This window comes from Bidens hawaiensis, unplaced genomic scaffold (assembly GCF_021521415.1).
Source record: "Bidens hawaiensis isolate Kalapana, Puna unplaced genomic scaffold, B.hawaiensis_p1.1 tig00000284_1, whole genome shotgun sequence".
Lineage (NCBI taxonomy): Eukaryota > Viridiplantae > Streptophyta > Magnoliopsida > Asterales > Asteraceae > Bidens > Bidens hawaiensis.
Window position 1 is genome coordinate 613601 of NW_027491022.1, and position 18873 is coordinate 632473.

The 18873-nt window shown below is 39.4% G+C and overlaps 1 protein-coding gene across 1 annotated transcript; it reads left to right on the forward strand.

The window, feature by feature from the left end:
- Positions 1–15080: 15080 nt before the first annotated feature.
- Positions 15081–15767, forward strand: LOC143618669 (uncharacterized). The gene has a single exon (XM_077090784.1). The coding sequence runs from the start codon at positions 15081–15083 to the stop codon at positions 15765–15767; it is 687 nt and encodes a 228-aa protein (XP_076946899.1).
- The last annotated feature ends 3106 nt before the right edge of the window (positions 15768–18873 follow it).

The following is an 18873-nucleotide window of genomic DNA, read 5'->3' on the forward strand; positions in this document are numbered from 1 at the left end:
ATTTTTTGACCATCCGAGAATATTTGGCGAATTTATTACCGAATTGGGACATTTAATGGCGAAAAATAGTTAAAAGGGTTCAAAAATTATGAAATTTTTCTGGGAATTTAGATTTAATGTATTTTGATCACATATGAATTTTGGGATCATTTTGAGAAGTCTAAGGGTGTTTTGTGCATATACATTTGTGTGAATTTTTGTAGCCGAATTTGGGCCGAAAAGAATATCGCACGAGCTTTTTACATTCTGGAATCGAAACAGGTTGTTTTGGGATATAACTTGAGTATTCATAAAATTTTGTGGAATTTTTGGAAATTGTTTGGGGTAAACGGACGATTTTCAGGCGAAATATAGCTGATAAAATGAATTTTTATAAATTAATAAATCAGTAAATAATCCCAGAAATATTTTTATAAAAATCTACATATTTTAATTGATAAGTGGCTTAATTTTCATAATTTAATGATTAACGGTTAATTAATTATGCTAATTTGAAGATTAAACAAATTCAGTTTTTATAAAAACCGGCAAGTTCGCGACTAACGAACCTGCGGGAATATCAAAACACCAAGAGTGATCAAAAATCATATTTTTGGATTAACTAAGAAAAAACAAACATTTCTAGGAGAAACCTAGACAATCTGGATAGATTGTGCACGTTTCTTCTCAAATCAAACTGAATTAACGGAGACAGGCCCTGTAGCTAATCCGGGACCCCAATATGTGATCTTTCTTTATAATTTAATCATTTTATTAACTAACACATTTACCCAAGCTCATTTCCCCATAACTGTTTTCTGAACGCGTAAACGAGTAACTTGGCTAGCTGGGAAAACGGGAAACTGAGCCAAATTCGATTTTAAGTATTAGACATTGAACAACATCACAACCTAAGCCTATTGCCACTTTATGGGCGTTCTAGCTATACCCAGATTAGTTTTACAGTCTCGTTTAGTATTGAGATTATTATAATATAAAATATTAATATTATTATAATATTGATTATAGGAAACCGTGATTACAAGTTATACAAACCTCGAACCGACGTGCTAATGATTATCTACTAAACAGTGAGTTTCTTGACCCCACTTCTAAACTGTTTTACGAACTTTTGGGGTGAAAAGCATGTTTAATTACATATACATACCTGAAAAATTTATTGATGTGAATTATCTAAGTGTTAACACCCAAAAATCCTCACTAACACAGTGATTAACTTCTAGCCGGTGGCTTGTGAATAGTACTATTGGTTTGACAAACCCAAACGGAGCCGACATGTGTTGCTGAGACTTTACCCCGTTTGCACATGACCATTAATATACAAACACGCTATGTAGTGTTAGACATAGCTACTTGGGGCATATTGTGGGCGGAAAGGGGGCCACAGTTGTTGATTGGGCGTGGAAAATGGATGCACGCAGCACAAACAGTCAAGGCTTCACTGTAGCTTAGCATAATTACATCATTTACATGCATACATACTTATATCATGATTACAAGTGTTGACTTGTGAATACTCATAACTGTTTTCTTGAAACTCGTGAAACTCACCAACTCTAGTAGTTGACCCGTTTTAAACTGCTTTTCAAGTGTACCTAAATCGGAATGATTTGGTGATCTGTTACTTGCCCAAGGTGTGTGGTTGATGCTATGTGAACAGAACCAAGGGTGTTAGTAGTAAGATCGTATAGTTAACGAACTAGTTTGGTTTGTATCACCTAGAATGTAAAATAATGATAGAACAATGAAATGTAATATATTGTAAATTAGTTTGTGATGTTTCTTTATAAACAATGTGTTGATACCAGGGGTGTCTATTACATTCCCGTTTTACGCTTCCGCATTGTGCTAGTCGGGGTGTGACAGAAGTTGGTATTAGAGCCCTTGGTTATAAAAGATTAGGTTATCCCTTTGGGTGCCAAAAATATAACCGTAGGCTCGATTAACTCTAGGAAATTTCTAAATGATAATTTAATATTATATACCGATGGAGGTCGGGATGAACTTGTTGGGCAAGTAAGTTATTGTGGTCCGGAACATAATAACAGACTTGCTTATACGAGGGAATTCGGGGAGAAGTCGCGGAACGTGTGGTTACGTAAAAATGGCAACATATGTGTATAAAAGGTAATGTGTAAGTATATATATATATATATATATATATATATATATATATATATATATGTATGTAACACTCATACGTGCTTATTTGGAACAAAGTATACAAATACGTGTATGTACGATACTGTTGATGACGGTAAATTTTATTATTAATATTATATTCATTTATATTCAGTATTAATTTTAAAAATAATTAAAATTAAAATTTTAATAAAACTAATATTATATTCTAATATAGTTAATATTAAATTTGGCTTAATTAATTAATCTCCCTGACAATAGTTAGCGCTAGAAATAGATATTATTCTTATAACTAACCTTTGTGCAGAGTCATGTCAAGGAATAACGACTACGTATTGGAAGAAGAACCGGTAATCTCGGCTGAGGAGGAGGATCCAGAGGAGGAACCGGACGAGGATCCAGAGGAGGAGGACCCAGAAGAGGAACCGGAGGAGGATGAGGAAGAGGTAGAAGAAGAAGTTATTTGTAGAGAGCTACCCAGAAATGTGCCTGATCTGTCCGGCTACAGATGCGATAGTTATCCACCCAGGTCACCACACAGAGATCAAAACGAAGTTAACAGTCAGTATCGTTCACCTACTAGAGTAGCTAGATCACCTACTCCACCTATGTACCTACTCCTCGCCCTGACCTCCCAAACGCAGGAAACAACTCTTGGATGGCTGTCTTGACTAACCGTGTGATAGACCACTCGATAGCCATAGCTAACATTAACCAGGAAAGGAGGGACGTGACCCAGTGCTTATCGACGTTACATCAGATAGTACTGAACTTGCAGCAGTCAGATGCCTACCACCGTTGGTGTCTGGGTAGGGTGACAGTTCGACTGTGGAACTGTTACTGGATGATTACGGTGTTGTTTTTATGTTTGTGGTTAGTCTATCGTTTGTACGGATAGATGCAGGATGTTACAGATATGTGTACATGATCTTTTGATACTCCATGTATGTATATAGTAGTATGTTATGTTAACATGGGGCACAATTTTGTACATTAATATAAGCACTGACCCTTATAGGGTTAAGTCTAACAGTCACTTAGTGATAGATTTTGATATATACACGCAAGCACTGGCCTTTATAAGGCTAAGTCTATGTACCTTTTATTATCAATGTACAGAACAATTTGTGAAATGTCAGTATGCTATATACTTTACCTGTACAACATTTATTGTGATTATTATTACACAGTGCTGTAGACTGGAATTAGTATTAATTGGCTTATATTTGTTTATCATTATAGAATGGCCCCAAAGAAAGCAACCCCCATGACTGAGGCATAAATAGCCGAGATGATTGCTTGGCAAACGCAGGCAGTAATTCCACTTATTGTAACATAGGTGACTGCCGGTGTAAACGCAAATATGCAAACAAACCAGCAACAAATCAATAATGCTCCCCAACCAACAATGAACAGTTACAAATAATAATCCTCCACCTAATACAAATGCCCTTCCCAATGCCAATAATCCCCCACTGGATACAAATAATGTCAACAACAATAATCCTCCACCAAACTCAAACAATAACAATAACAATAACAACCCTAATCCCCCTCGAAGAGAATATTCGATTAAAAACTTTATGGCCTGTAAACCGATTGATTTCAAGGGCACTGAAGGGCCAAACAGATTAATCAAATGGATAAAGAAGACGGAATATGTTCTCAATATTAGCAATTGTCCACCCGAAAACATTGTCAAGTATGTTGCCTCTACTTTTACGAATCATGCTTTGATGTGGTGGAACACTACAGTTCAGATGAAAGGGCAAGATACGGTTAACCGCATGACTTGGGCTGAACTCAAAACATTAATGCTAGATCATTTCTGTCCAAAGAATGAAATACAAAGGTTAGAACACGAACTCTGGAGTCTGGAAATGAAAGGAGCGGATCATTTGGGATACACGAACCGCTTCAATGAAGTGGCCCGCTTAGTACCCTGGTTAGTAACTCCCGAGGACAAATGAGTTGAACTTTATGTTTGGGGTTTAGCCCCAGAAGTGAGGAGTTTGGTGAACTCTGTGAGTCACACGTCGTTTGGGAATGCCGTGACTCAGGCTGGCATCGTAACTTTTGACTTGGTAAGAAGTGGAGTGTTGAGAATGGCCGGGGAATCATCGGTTATGAAGCGAACCGATTATGGATCAGGGTCACAAGGAAGGCCATCAAATAAACTTGCACGCCTGACAATACAAAATTATTTCATGAGCAGCTCTGAGGTGAAACGAGACAGGTACAAGGGACCATGGCCAAAATGTTATAAATGTAGTTTTCATCACGTGGGTGAGTACAGACCGTTAATTTGTCAGAAGTGTGGGAGAACGGGGCATAGTGGCCCTAGTTGTAGAGTCAGTATGGGAATTGTCAACCGACCAACCCAAGCAACTCAACCTCGCCGTCCGCAACCACCTAGACCGCAACCGATTCGTCAACAACCCATCCAACAAATCAAAGTCCTAGCAACCTGCCGTGCTTGCTATGAATGTGGTAACACGGAGCATTTTAGAAAGGATTGCCCCAAGCTGAATCAAGGACCAGTCACCGGTCGGAATCAAGCATCGACTTTTGGGGCGCCTAGAGGACGCACGTTCGTTATCGGGTCTGGAGAAGCATGACAAGACCTGAACGTAGTAACAGGTACATTTGTTGTTTCTAATCAATATGCTTCTGTACTATTTGACACGGGTGCCGATAGAAGCTTTGTTTCCACTAGTTTTGTATCCCTGGGTAATATGCCAGTTAGTGAACTAACAAATCCCTATACTATAGAACTCGCTAACGGTAACTCTATAACTGTCAACCAAATAATCCAAAACTGTTCCATTATTCTAAATGACCACCCATTCTTTATTGACCTGCTCCCGGTAGAGTTAGGAAGTTTTGATGTTATTGTCGGCATGGACTGGTTAACCAAGTATAAGGTAGAGATTGTGTGTAATGACAAGACAGTTAAAATCCCCTTTTCGAATGGTGAGATGATTGTGGTACAAGGAGAGAAGTCTAGTTCGATATTACCTCTCGTGTCTCATCTCAAAGTGTTGAAATGTTTACGCCAAGGTTGTATGGCATTCTTGGAAAACGTGACTATAAAGAACCCTGATGAGAAATGCATAGAAGAGATTCCCGTTGTACGTGAATACCCCGATGTCTTTCCCGATGATCTACCTGGATTACCACCGAACCGACATGTTGAATTCCGTATTGAATTAATCCCAGGATCAGCCCCCATTGCTAAGGCACCTTACCGGCTGGCACCCTCTGAAATGCAAGAATTATCTAACCAGTTACAGGAGTTGTTAGATAAGGGTTTCATTCGTCCTAGGTGTTCTCCTTGGAAAGCACCAGTATTGTTTGTAAAGAAGAAAGATGGAAGTTTTAGAATGTGCATTGATTACCGGGAATTAAACAAAGTTACCATCAAAAATCGATACCCTCTTCCACGAATAGATGACTTATTTGACCAACTTCAAGGGGCAAACTATTTCTCGAAAATTGACCTTTGATCCGGTTACCATCAAGTTAAATTTCAAGAGGAAGATGTGTCTAAAACGGCGTTCCGAACTCGTTATGGCCACTACGAATTCTTAGTTATGCCATTCGGACTGACTAATACTCCCGCAGTTTTCATGGATATTATGAATCGAGTTTGCAAACCGTACCTCGACAAATTCGTTATCGTGTTTATTGATGACATTTTGATATATTCGAAAACCAAAGAGGACCACGATCAACACTTACGAACCATTTTGGAGTTGTTGAGGCAGGAAAAGTTGTATGCCAAGCTGTCAAAATGTGAATTCTGGTTACAAGAGGTACAAATTCTAGGGCACATTGTTAACCAACACGGTATTCATGTAGACCCGAGTCAAACCACTATGGGTCCGGGCACTTGGAATGATTATCCAAACCAGTCTCACCGAACGAATCCGTATTGCCCAAAACGAAGCTCTAAAAGGAGATCACTTGGAAGATGAAGACTTACATGGAACCAAACAAAATTTTGAAGAAAGAACCGATGGAATTTTATATTACAAAAACCGAGTTTGGATTCCCACATTCAGCAATATGCGTGACTTGATCATGGACGAAGCCCATAAGTCCAAATATTCCATTCACCCTAGAACAGATAAGATGTACAAGGACTTGAAGGAGTATTATTGGTGGCCCGGTATGAAGAAGGATATAGCCACGTATGTCGGTAAGCGTTTAACTTGTGCGAGGGTTAAGGCCGAATATGAAAAACCTTCGAGAATGTTGCACCAACTGGAAATACCACAGTGGAAATGAGAACAAATTACCATGGATTTTGTAACACACCTCCCTAAAACTTCTCGAGGAAACGATGCAATATGGGTGATAGTTGACCGACTAACCAAATCCGCACACTTCCTTCCAATTCGAACCACTTACACAACCGAAGTCGTATCCCGACATGGCGTACCCGTTTCAATCATCTTTGATCGTGATAGCCATTTCACCTCTTGTTTTTGGCAAGCCGTGCAAGAAGCATTGGGAATCCGAATTGACCTAAGCACCGCCTACCATCCCCAAACCGACGGTCAATCTGAGCGAACCATTCAAATCTTAGAAGATTTGCTTCGCGCTTGTGTACTAGACTTCGGTGGGAACTGGGATCAACATCTTCCAGTGGTTGAATTTTCGTATAATAATAGCTATCACAGTAGCATTCAAGCGGCACCATACGAAGCGCTGTACGGGCGGAAATGTAAATCACCTTTGTGCTGGACTGAAGTCGGAGACACTCAAATTACTCGATCTGACTTGATTCAAGAAACCACCGATAAAATCCGTAAAATTTCCAATAAATTGAAAATCGCCCGAGATCGACTGAAAAGCTATGCCGATGTTCGCAGAAAGCCGTTATCCTTTGAAATAGGTGATAAAGTATTCCTAAAGGTATCCCCATGGAAAGGCGTCATTCACTTCGGAAAAATCGGTAAACTAGCTCCGCGATACATTGGACCGTATGAAGTGATTTCTAAGATCGGTCCTGTAGCCTAAAAAGTGTTGAGTTCTATTCACGATGTCTTTCATGTTTCGAACCTGAAAAAGTGTCTGACCGAAGAAACCGAAATCGTGTCATTAAAAGACTTAAACATAAACGAAAAACTGAATTTCGTTGAAGAACCGGTGAAATGGCTATCACGATCAAAGATGATTGAAACGGGTACGCCATGTCGGGACACGACTTCATTTATGTAAATGTGAGCAAGTTTTTCGGTTGTGTAAGTGGTTCGGATTGGAAGGAAGTGTGCGGATTTGGTTAGTCGGTCAACTATCACCCATATTGCATCGTTTCCTCGGGAAGTTTTAGGGAACCGACGGTCAATCTGAGCGAACCATTCAAATCATAGAAGATTTGCTTCGCGCTTGTGTACTAGACTTCGGTGGGAACTGGGATCAACATCTTCCAGTGGTTGAATTTTCGTATAATAATAGCTATCACAGTAGCATTCAAGCGGCACCATACGAAGCGCTGTACGGGCGGAAATGTAGATCACCTTTGTGCTGGACTGAAGTCGGAGACACTCAAATTACTCGATCTGACTTGATTCAAGAAACCACCGATAAAATCCATAAAATTTCCAATAAATTGAAAATCGCCCGAGATCGACTGAAAAGCTATGCCGATGTTCGCAGAAAGCCGTTATCCTTTGAAATAGGTGATAAAGTATTCCTAAAGGTATCCCCATGGAAAGGCGTCATTCACTTCGGAAAAATCGGTAAACTAGCTCCGCGATACATTGGACCGTATGAAGTGATTTCTAAGATCGGTCCTGTAGCCTAAAAAGTGTTGAGTTCTATTCACGATGTCTTTCATGTTTCGAACCTGAAAAAGGGTCTGACCGACAAAACCGAAATCGTGTCATTAAAAGACTTAAACATAAACGAAAAACTGAATTTCGTTGAAGAACCGGTGAAATGGCTATCACGATCAAAGATGATTGAAACGGGTACGCCATGTCGGGACACGACTTCATTTATGTAAATGTGAGCAAGTTTTTCGGTTGTGTAAGTGGTTCGGATTGGAAGGAAGTGTGCGGATTTGGTTAGTCGGTCAACTATCACCCATATTGCATCGTTTCCTCGGGAAGTTTTAGGGAACCGACGGTCAATCTGAGCGAACCATTCAAATCTTAGAAGATTTGCTTCGCGCTTGTGTACTAGACTTCGGTGGGAACTGGGATCAACATCTTCCAGTGGTTGAATTTTCGTATAATAATAGCAATCACAGTAGCATTCAAGCGGCACCATACGAAGCGCTGTACGGGCGGAAATGTAGATCACCTTTGTGCTGGACTGAAGTCGGAGACACTCAAATTACTCGATTTGACTTGATTCAAGAAACCACGGATAAAATCCGTAAAATTTCCAATAAATTGAAAATCGCCCTAGATCGATTGAAAAGCTATGCCGATGTTCGCAGAAAGCCGTTATCCTTTGAAATAGGTGATAAAGTATTCCTAAAGGTATCCCCATGGAAAGGCGTCATTCACCTCGGAAAAATCGGTAAACTAGCTCCGCGATACATTGGACCGTATGAAGTGATTTCTAAGATCGGTCCTGTAGCCTAAAAAGTGTTGAGTTCTATTCACGATGTCTTTCATGTTTCGAACCTGAAAAAGTGTCTGACCGACGAAACCGAAATCGTGTCATTAAAAGACTTAAACATAAACGAAAAACTGAATTTCGTTGAAGAACCGGTGAAATGGCTATCACGATCAAAGATGAGTGAAACGGGTACGCCATGTCGGGACACGACTTCATTTATGTAAATGTGAGCATGTTTTTCGGTTGTGTAAGTGGTTCGGATTGGAAGGAAGTGTGCGGATTTGGTTAGTCGGTCAACTATCACCCTTATTGCATCGTTTCCTCGGGAAGTTTTAGGGAACCGACGGTCAATCTGAGCGAACCATTCAAATCTTAGAAGATTTGCTCCGCGCTTGTGTACTAGACTTCGGTGGGAACTGGGATCAACATCTTCCAGTGGTTGAATTTTCGTATAATAATAGCTATCACAGTAGCATTCAAGCGGCACCATACGAAGCGCTGTATGGGCGGAAATGTAGATCACCTTTGTGCTGGACTGAAGTCGGAGACACTCAAATTACTCGATCTGACTTGATTCAAGAAACCACCGATAAAATCCGTAAAATTTCCAATAAATTGAAAATCGCCCGAGATCGACTGAAAAGCTATGCCGATGTTCGCAGAAAGCCGTTATCCTTTGAAACAGGTGATAAAGTATTCCTAAAGGTATCCCCATGGAAAGGCGTCATTCACTTCGGAAAAATCGGTAAACTAGCTCCGCGATACACTGGACCGTATGAAGTGATTTCTAAGATCGGTCCTGTAGCCTAAAAAGTGTTGAGTTCTATTCACGATGTCTTTCATGTTTCGAACCTAAAAAAGTGTCTGACCGACGAAACTGAAATCGTGTCATTAAAAGACTTAAACATAAACGAAAAACTGAATTTCGTTGAAGAACCGGTGGAAATATTAGAGGGAAAAATAAAACAATTAAGACACAACAAAATCTCTCTAGTCAAAGTTCGGTGGAATTCAGAACGGGGACCCGAATTCACGTGGGAGCGGAAATCCGAATTTAAAAAGAAATACCCGCACCTGTTTCCAAATAAAGAAAAAAGTTGAATAATCAAATTTCGGGGACGAAATTTTCTAATGGTGGGAGATTGTGATATTTGAGCCAAAATAAGGTACACCTCAGTACGTATTTACCGATTAAGCAAATAAACACTTTTTGCGTAACAAACGAACGATTAACCAAACGGGTCGGGTTATGACCCAGATATCCCGGGGGGCCATCTATAAATGATATACATTTAATATAAGCTAAAATATTAATAATATGGCCTTTGTTTGATAGCAAACAAGTTAAACGAAAACAAGCTCGTTTAACTACCCGCTATAGATTTAAACGCGAAAGATAGTTACAAACCAAGCATTGTATCATCCGTTAAGCCGAAAAAGATTTACCAAACACTTATTTGAAATGTTTTAAGCGGTCCTTGAAAATATTTTTAATTTTTACAAACATACAGTGTGTTTTTATGAATTTACACAAAACTAGTCGAAAAACACTCGTTTTCGCACTATTTAACGCACCCGATAAGTTTTTCGCGCCAAAAACCGAACCTGATATAAATTTGGACCTGGATTTCATGTGTGGGCTTGAAGAATTAGTTATTTGGGCCAAAATGGGCCCAAGGAAGGCCAAGCCCCTGTCCGGCCGCAACCTTGGACCCCCCCCCTTTCTTGATTTTTTTCATATTTATATTTGAGATATTTTAGCACATTCTTCCACATACAAACATCTGAAAATAACCTTCTTCTCCAGCAAGTTTACATAAACCCTAAGGTAAACAACTTAAATAAGCTACTTTTACACTTGTTGAACATTGATTAATACCAAATAAACATAGTTTGCTTACCAAAAATCATTCCTAACCATGTAAAAATACTAAAAATGGTACATAAACATGTTTTGATAATACACATGGTAAGGAACCTTGTTTGATAGTTTTTTTGGCCGTAAACACGGATTAAAGGGTTGAAACGGCATTTTTACGGTTCAAAAGTTCGTTTTTGTGCACTAGCCGAAACTCTAAGTTAAGGGCTGTTAAGTTGATGAAAAATTGCTTGGTTTGTGATACAGGACTTGTATCTAGCCTAAATAGGAGAACAAAATCTTGAAAAGTTGATTAAAAAGGCGGAAACGAACCATAACCGCTAAGGTAATGCCGAAACACTTGCTTACGGGCTGTTTAGGTTAAGGTTGTGATGTGCATATTATTATGCCTTCAAATTTTCTAGGGACATTAGGGACCGTTTCATTGAGTAACTGTTCAAATTTGGTAATTTTTCGACTATCCGAGAATATTTGGCGAATTTATTACCGAATTGGGACGTTTAATGGGAAAAAATAGTTAAAAGGGTTCAAAAATTATGAAATTTTTCTGGGAACACTGATTTAATGTATTTTGATCACATATGAATTTTGGGATCATTTGGAGAAGTCTAAGGGTGTTTTGTGCATATGCGTTCATGTGAATTTTTATAGCTGAATTTGGGCCGAAAAGAATATCGCATGAGCTTTTTACACTCTGAAATCGATACAGGTTGTTTTGGGATATAACTTGAGTAGTCAGGAATTTTTGGAAATTATTTGGGGTAAACGGACGATTTTCAGGCGAAATATAGCTGATAAAATGAATTTTTATAAATTAATAAATCAGTAAATAATCCCAGAAATACTTTTATAAAAATCTACATATTTTAATTGATAAGTGGCTTAATTTTCATAATTTAATGATTAACGGTTAATCAATTATGCTAATTTGAAGATTAAACAAATTCAGTTTTTATAAAAACCGGCAAGTTCGCGACTAACGAACCTGCGGGAATATCAAAACACCAAGAGTGATCAAAAATCATATTTTTGGATTAATTAAGTAAAAACGAACTTTTCTATGAGAAACCTGGACAATCCGGATAGATTGGGACCGTTTCTTCTTAAATCAAACTGAATAAACGGTAACAGGCCCCGAGGCTAATCTGTTACCCCAGTATGTGATCCTTCTTTATAACTTAATCATTTTATTAACCAGTACATTTAACCAAGCTTATTTCCCCATAACTGTTTTCTGAACACACAAACGAACAACTTGGCCCAGCTTGGAAAACGGGAATCTGAGCCAAGTTCGGTTTTAATTATTAGACATTGAACAACATCACAACCTAAGCTTATTGCCACTTTCTGGGCGTTCCAGCTATACCCAGATTAGTTATTCAGCACAGTTTAGTACTGAGATTATAATAATATTAAAATATTAATATTATTATAATATTGATTATAGAAAACCGTGATTGCAAGTTATACAAAACTCGAACCGACGTGCTACTGATTATCTACTAAACAGTGAGTTTCCTGACCCCACTTCTAAACTGTTTTACGAACTTTTGGGGTGAAAAGCATGTTTAATTACATATACATACCTGAAACATTTATTGATGTGAATTATCTAAGTGTTAACACCCGAAAATCCTTACTAACACAGTGATTAACTTCGAGCCGGTGGCTTGTGAATAGTACTATTGGTTTGACAAACCCAAACGGAGTCGACATGTGTTGCTGAGACTTTACCCCGTTTGCACATGACCATAAATATACAAACACGCTATGTAGTGTTAGACATAGCTACTTGGGGCATATTGTGGGCGGAAAGGGGGCCACAGTTGTTGATTGGGCGTGGGAAATGGATGCACGCAGCACAAACAGTCAAGGCTTCACTGTAGCTTAGCATAATTACATCATTTACATGCATACATACTTATATCATGATTACAAGTGTTGACTTGTGAATACTCATAACTGTTTTCTTGAAACTCGTGAAACTCACCAACTCTAGTAGTTGACCCGTTTTAAACTGCTTTTCAAGTGTACCTAAATCGGAATGATTTGGTGATCTGTTACTTGCCCAAGGTGTGTGGTTGATGCTATGTGAACAGAAGCAAGGGTGTTAGTAGTAAGATCGTATAGTTAACGAACTAGTTTTGTTTGTATCACCTAGAATGTAAAATAATGACAGAACAATGAAATGTAATATATTTTAAATTAGTTTGTGATGTTTCTTTATAAACAATGTGTTGATACCAGAGGTGTCTGTTACATTCCCGTTTTACGCTTCCACATTGTGCTAGTCGGGGTGTGACAGATGATGAGAAGTCGAGGTTGGTTGATGTGCTCAAGGTACACAAACAGGCTATTATGTGGAAACTCATGGATATTTAGGGCATCAGCCCAAACTTTGCACACACAGGATACTCATGGAGGATGAGTACAAGCTTGTAATCCAATCTCAAAGGAGGCTCAACCCTAACATGCTGGAGGTGGTCAAGAAGGAGGCTATCAAACTCCTCGACGCATGCCTGATTTATTCCATCTCCGATTCTTCATGGGTGAGTCCCGTTCAGGTCGTCCCTAAGAAGGGAGGGATGACAGTTGTCACTAACGAATGAAACAAGCTTATTCCGACTAGAACAGTCACAGGTTGGCGGGTTTGCATCGACTACAGGAGGCTTAATGACGCTACTAGGAAAGACCACTTTCTTCTTCCGTTCATCGATCAGATGTTGGAGCATTTGTCGGGACGACAGTTTTACTGTTTTCTTGATGGATTTTCAGGTTATTTCCAGGTCCCGGTCGCACATGAGGATCAGGAAAAGACCACATTTACATGCCTATACGGTACCTTCGCATACAAACGTATACCTTTCGGGTTATGTAATGCTCTAGCTACTTTCCAGCATTGCATGGTAGCGATATTCTAGGACATGATCGAGAGTTCCATGGAGGTCTTCATGGATGATTTTTCAGTATATGGGGACTCCTTCGATCAATGTCTTTCTAATCTTGAGAGGATGATGAAGCGGTGCATAGAGATGAAGTTGTTGCTGAATTAGGAGAAGTGCCACTTCATGGTGACTGAAGGCATTGTGCTCGGGCACAAGATTTTGCGAGACGGTATTGAGGTAGAAAGAGCTAAAATTGACACTATCAGTAGACTTCCTCCACCGACTAGTGTGAAATCCGTTCGTAGTTTTCTTGGGCATGCGGGTTTTTATCGTAGTTCATCAGAGATTTTTCTAAGATCACCCGACCCATGACTCGCCTTTTAGAGAAGGACATCGCATTCAACTTCGATGCTAATTGTCTGAAGGCATTTGAGTTTCTCAAGGGGCAGCTGGTTAACGCCCCTATCTTAGTAGCACCCGACTAGAGCTTACCCTTCGAGCTCATGTGCGACACTAGTGATTTTGCAGTCGGTGCTGTTTTAGGTCAGCGAGAGGACAAGTACTTCCATCCTATCTATTACGCGAGTAAGACCCTCAATGATGCTCAGGATAATTACACGACTACCGAGAAGGAGCTTATAGCAGTGGTCTTCGCGTTCGACGAATTTCGTTCTTATCTTGTGCTGTCCAAAACCATCGTTTATACTGATCATGCGGCATTGCGATACCTTTTCACCAAGAAAGATGCGAAGCCTCGTCTGATACGATGGATTCTCTTGCTTTCCGAGTTCGATAATGAGATTAGAGATAAAAAGGGAGCAGAGAATGTAGCTGCGGATCACTTATCACGTCTGGATGATCCGAAGATAGAGTAGATTAGTGATGACGCCATCGGGGATAGGTTTCCCCATGAGTCGTTGATGATGGTGAGAGTGAGATATGAGAGCGAGCCAGTTTTGTACGTGAGTGCTGAAGAGGAGGGTCAGCCATGGTTCTCCGACATTGCGAATTATCTGGCCGAGGGAGTGGAGGTCAAGGGCATGAGTTATTAGCAGAGGAGGAAGTTTTTCGCAGGTGCCAGCCACTGCATTTGGGATGCACCGTATTTATTTCGTGTAGGCTCCGATCGAGTGTTGAGGAGGTGTGTGAGTAGGGAAGAGGGCCGTGAGATTCTTAGGCATTGCCATAAGGGTTTGACTGGAGGCCACCATGGTCCGTCTTCCACTTCTAGGAAAGTTCTAGATTCCGGTTTTTATTGGCCATCGATTTTTAAAGACTCACACGAGTTCGCCAGCCAGTGTGACACATGCCAGCGCACTGGTAACATCTCATCCTGTAATGAGATGCCCCAAAACCCTATTTAGGTTTGTGAGGTTTTCGATGTTTGGGGCATTGATTTAATGGGTCCGTTCCCTTCTTCTCGAGGGAACCGATACATTCTCGTGGCTATCGTCTACGTTTCCAAGTGGTTTGAGGCTCAAGCCTTGCCCACTAACAACGCGTGAGTTGTACTAGGATTCTTGAAGAGGTTGTTCTGTCGGTTTGCTACTCCCAAGGCCTTGATCAGTGATAGGGGCACACACTTTTGCAATGCCCAGATGGAGAAGGTGTTGGCACGGTATGGGGTAACCCATCGGTTGTCCACCGCCTATCTCCGACAGAGGAGCGGGCAAGTGGAGAATGCAAACCGAGGCGTTAAGCGTATTTTGGAGAAAATTGTCGGCAAGAACCTAAAGGACTGGTCCGACAAGTTGGATGACGCACTTTGGGCTTTCCTCACAGCATTTAAAACGCCTATTGAGACCACACCCTTTAGGATGGTTTATGGGAAAGCGTGCCATCTGCCGATTGAGTTAGAGTATCGAGTATATTGGGCGTTGAGATCCGTTAATCTTAACCTAACCCAAGCAACGAAAAACCGGTATCTCCAAATTCATGAGGTAGAGGAGCTGAGAGATGAGGCGTACGCGAGATTGTGGAGTTACAAAGAGCGTACGAAGGAGTTGCATGATAGGAAGTTGAAAAGGGTAAAATATTTCAAGTGTGGGGATCAGGTGTTGATTTATAATTCCCGTCTGAAGTTATTTCCAGGTAAGCTTAGATCGAGATGGGTAGGTCCCTATACGGTGAAGGCGGCATTCCCGGACGGTGCTATTGAGTTAGTTGATCAGGAGGGAAGAGCATGGAAGGTTAATGGCCATAGATTAAAACACTATCTTGGCGGGCCAGTTGATTTGGTCGAGGAAGAAGTATTTCTTCTCGACATCCCTAGGTTGATTGATTGATAGGGATAGGACCTTGGGAATACCCGAGTGTAGAGTTTGTATATGTTTTTATTTGTTTTCTTTTATTTTTGTATTTTGAGTCAGTTTTATGTTTTAGAGTTTGTTTGACGTCTACTTTGGTTGCTTTGAGCTTTGTTTTGCAGGTTTGGATACTAATGTTCGTACCCAATCTCCATTCGGATTGGGGCGTTCTGAGCTTATTTGATTGTAGAGGGGAACCAAAAGCTCCACCCGCGAATGAAATGCTACACGGTCGCTTTAATGGAACATTACGAATGAAATGCCATATTACCAGGGGAGTCTGTTTCATTTTCTTTGTTTTTTGTTTTATTTTATTTCATTTCTGCTTTATTTTTGTCTTTTTCCTGTCTCCCATTGAGGACAATGGGAATTTTAAGTGTGGGGATGGGAAACTGACGTTTTTAGGTATATAAAAAATAAAAAATAATGAAAAAAAATTGAAAAATTTAAAAAAAAATGTCCCGAAAATTTCTTTTGCGAATAATGGAAGATGATATTATTATTTAAGGTTGATCTTTTTAAACTACTATTATATATGAGATTAAATAAAAAGATAGCGCACTTAGCTTGGAATGTGTCCGTAGGCCCAACTAGCTTTGAAAAGTTTCCCCTGATTATTATTAATATACCTAATAGTCATAAACCTTGTGGATTCTCATCTTTAGGGGGGATAGTGAAGCTGAAAATTCGATAAGGCATAACGAGTATTACTGTAATTTGACTAACTTGAGGTGGTGAAAATTACATGCACTAAAAATTTAGCACGCCAGTTTGTTTTGTGAAAGTTAATAATGAGTGGTGGCGCCCCGCCATGTCCAAATTCTTTACGAGCTTAGAAAAATAGTTATATATTTAGGTAAAAGATGCCTAAGAGCACAAAATTTTGTTGCACGAACATCAAAGATGTGCAAATATTTTGAAATTAAAGTGAATGAGAAAGTTATGCAAATCCCAAAGAAGCATTCACAAAAAAAAAATAAAAATTGAAAGTAATAGAAAAAGAGGCAAAAAGGCACATACTAGACGGGGCCGAGAGCTTACGTGTTACCAAGTGGATGGTGACTCTGAGGATACACTATTAGCGCTCAAGGTTCTTAGTCAATAAATATTTTTAGGAAATACTAAGGGTGGAGGCCTGAGATCGTCATATACTGGGTTGCAGCTCGGGTGAAACATTGTTGGGCCGAAATCCGCTAATATAGTTTTAGGTTTAGGAATTGCTCGTACGACCTCACTTGACCTTTCATCCATCTAAATTCCATCTAAGTACATTTTGTTCTTATCATTAAAGGGTTTTTAGCTTACGGTGATAGGTTGAACCATTCTGCTTCAACCCGTTTTTAAATTGTCTTGATTATGCTTGAGATGGGGGTAAGCAGATCTCTAACTCCTTAGGTGTGAGACCCATAGGTTTATTGATATCACTTGAACTTAATCACTAAATATGATGGGGGGGGGGGGGGGCTTGATAGGCTGGTGGCTGGGTTTAAGTGGACAATAATATCGGCAATCGCGGTTTTTGCGTTTATCTGTGCTTAAAAAATTAACCTATATGTTTTAAGATCGGTTTTGAATTATGATTCCATTGCATTATATATTTTTCGAGGACGAAAAAAGATTAAGTGTGGGGTTGTTTGATGTGTTGCGAAACACATCTGGTTTTCATACTCAATTTATGAATAAATCATGCTTAATTACATTGTTTATATATAAAAATGGCATGTATATACGGTAATCTTGTGTTTTTAGGTACCCGTGCATGGAAGGAACAAAAACGAAGCAAAATCATGAAGAAACGAGCACACGGGAGAATGCACGGGAGTGGAAGAATAAAACTAGAAAATACGAATGGATTGGAAGTAGAGATATTAGAAGTGAATATGATAGAGGGTTATCATACGAAGGCGTAGGAAAAAATGGGGAAGAAAACGGAGCTAAAACGAAGATTCTAAGGACAAAACAAAGAAAATAATAAAAAATATATATCAGATTATCCTCTGCGCCTGATTAGGATGTATGTACCAGCGGCGTATCCACCATGTCCTTATCATCTCATCATTAGTACCGTTACTCAAACTACCTTAGGTTCTAAATCATGACACACAATTGTACTTATTATGATTTCCATGCGAGGACTTGGATGTGTTGGACTCGGTATGCCCAAGACACATATTATTATTAATGTAGCTAGTACGTCATGATCCAAGTCAGGTCATACCCAATAACAAGCAAGACAAACACCAATAATATTTGTTTATATATGATATGATTATAACAAATGAATATTAACACTTGAGTTATTTGGAAAGGAGTTTCTAAATAAAATGTACTTGTGAAATAAATAAATCATATGGATGATTTATGCTTTGAGAAAGAGCATTCCATATTGTTATTTAAAATGGTTAAGTAACAATATATTGAGCATGTTACCTATAATGTGTCATTGTGTATAACACAAGGCATTGTGTATAACACAACGATGGTATATATGACACAATACAAGGTTATATAATACAATGTAAGTTATGTTACACAATGGAGGTAATATAACACAATGTAAGTGTGTATGACACATTACAAGTTACGTAACATAATGCAAAATATTTAAGGAAACTTTAATAAAAATAATAATAATAATAACAAAGAAGGAAGGGGGCCGGCCCCCCTCCTTGTCTTTATGTTATTTTATTAATATTACAAGTTAGTGGGTGCATGCATAGCCTTTCATTGGACATTTTGGGAGGTGGCTTTTGAAAGACTACAACTCTCCCTCTTTCTCTCATTATAACACAAGTAACAAAACAATCTTTCTCTCCCTCTCTTCTTCCTCTCTTGGATTCGGCCAAAAGAGAAGGACAAGGAAGAAGGTGTTTTGAAGTGTAAAATCCTAGCTACAAGGGTGTATTGTCGGAGGCTTGGGGTATGCAAGCTTGAGGGACTACTCATTGAAGTTCTTGCCATCCAACCATCCTCTCCTTCATCCGGGTTTTACCTCTTGATAGGTAGTTTGACATGCATGAACTTTTAGTGTCATGCATGTGTTAGATAGTATGTATTTTATATATGGATCTGGGCTTGGGTTTTG

Coding starts and splice junctions, on each gene's coding strand:
- LOC143618669 (XM_077090784.1), top strand. CDS start 15,081: ATGGAGAAGGTGTTGGCACGGTATGGGGTAACCCATCGGTTGTCCACC.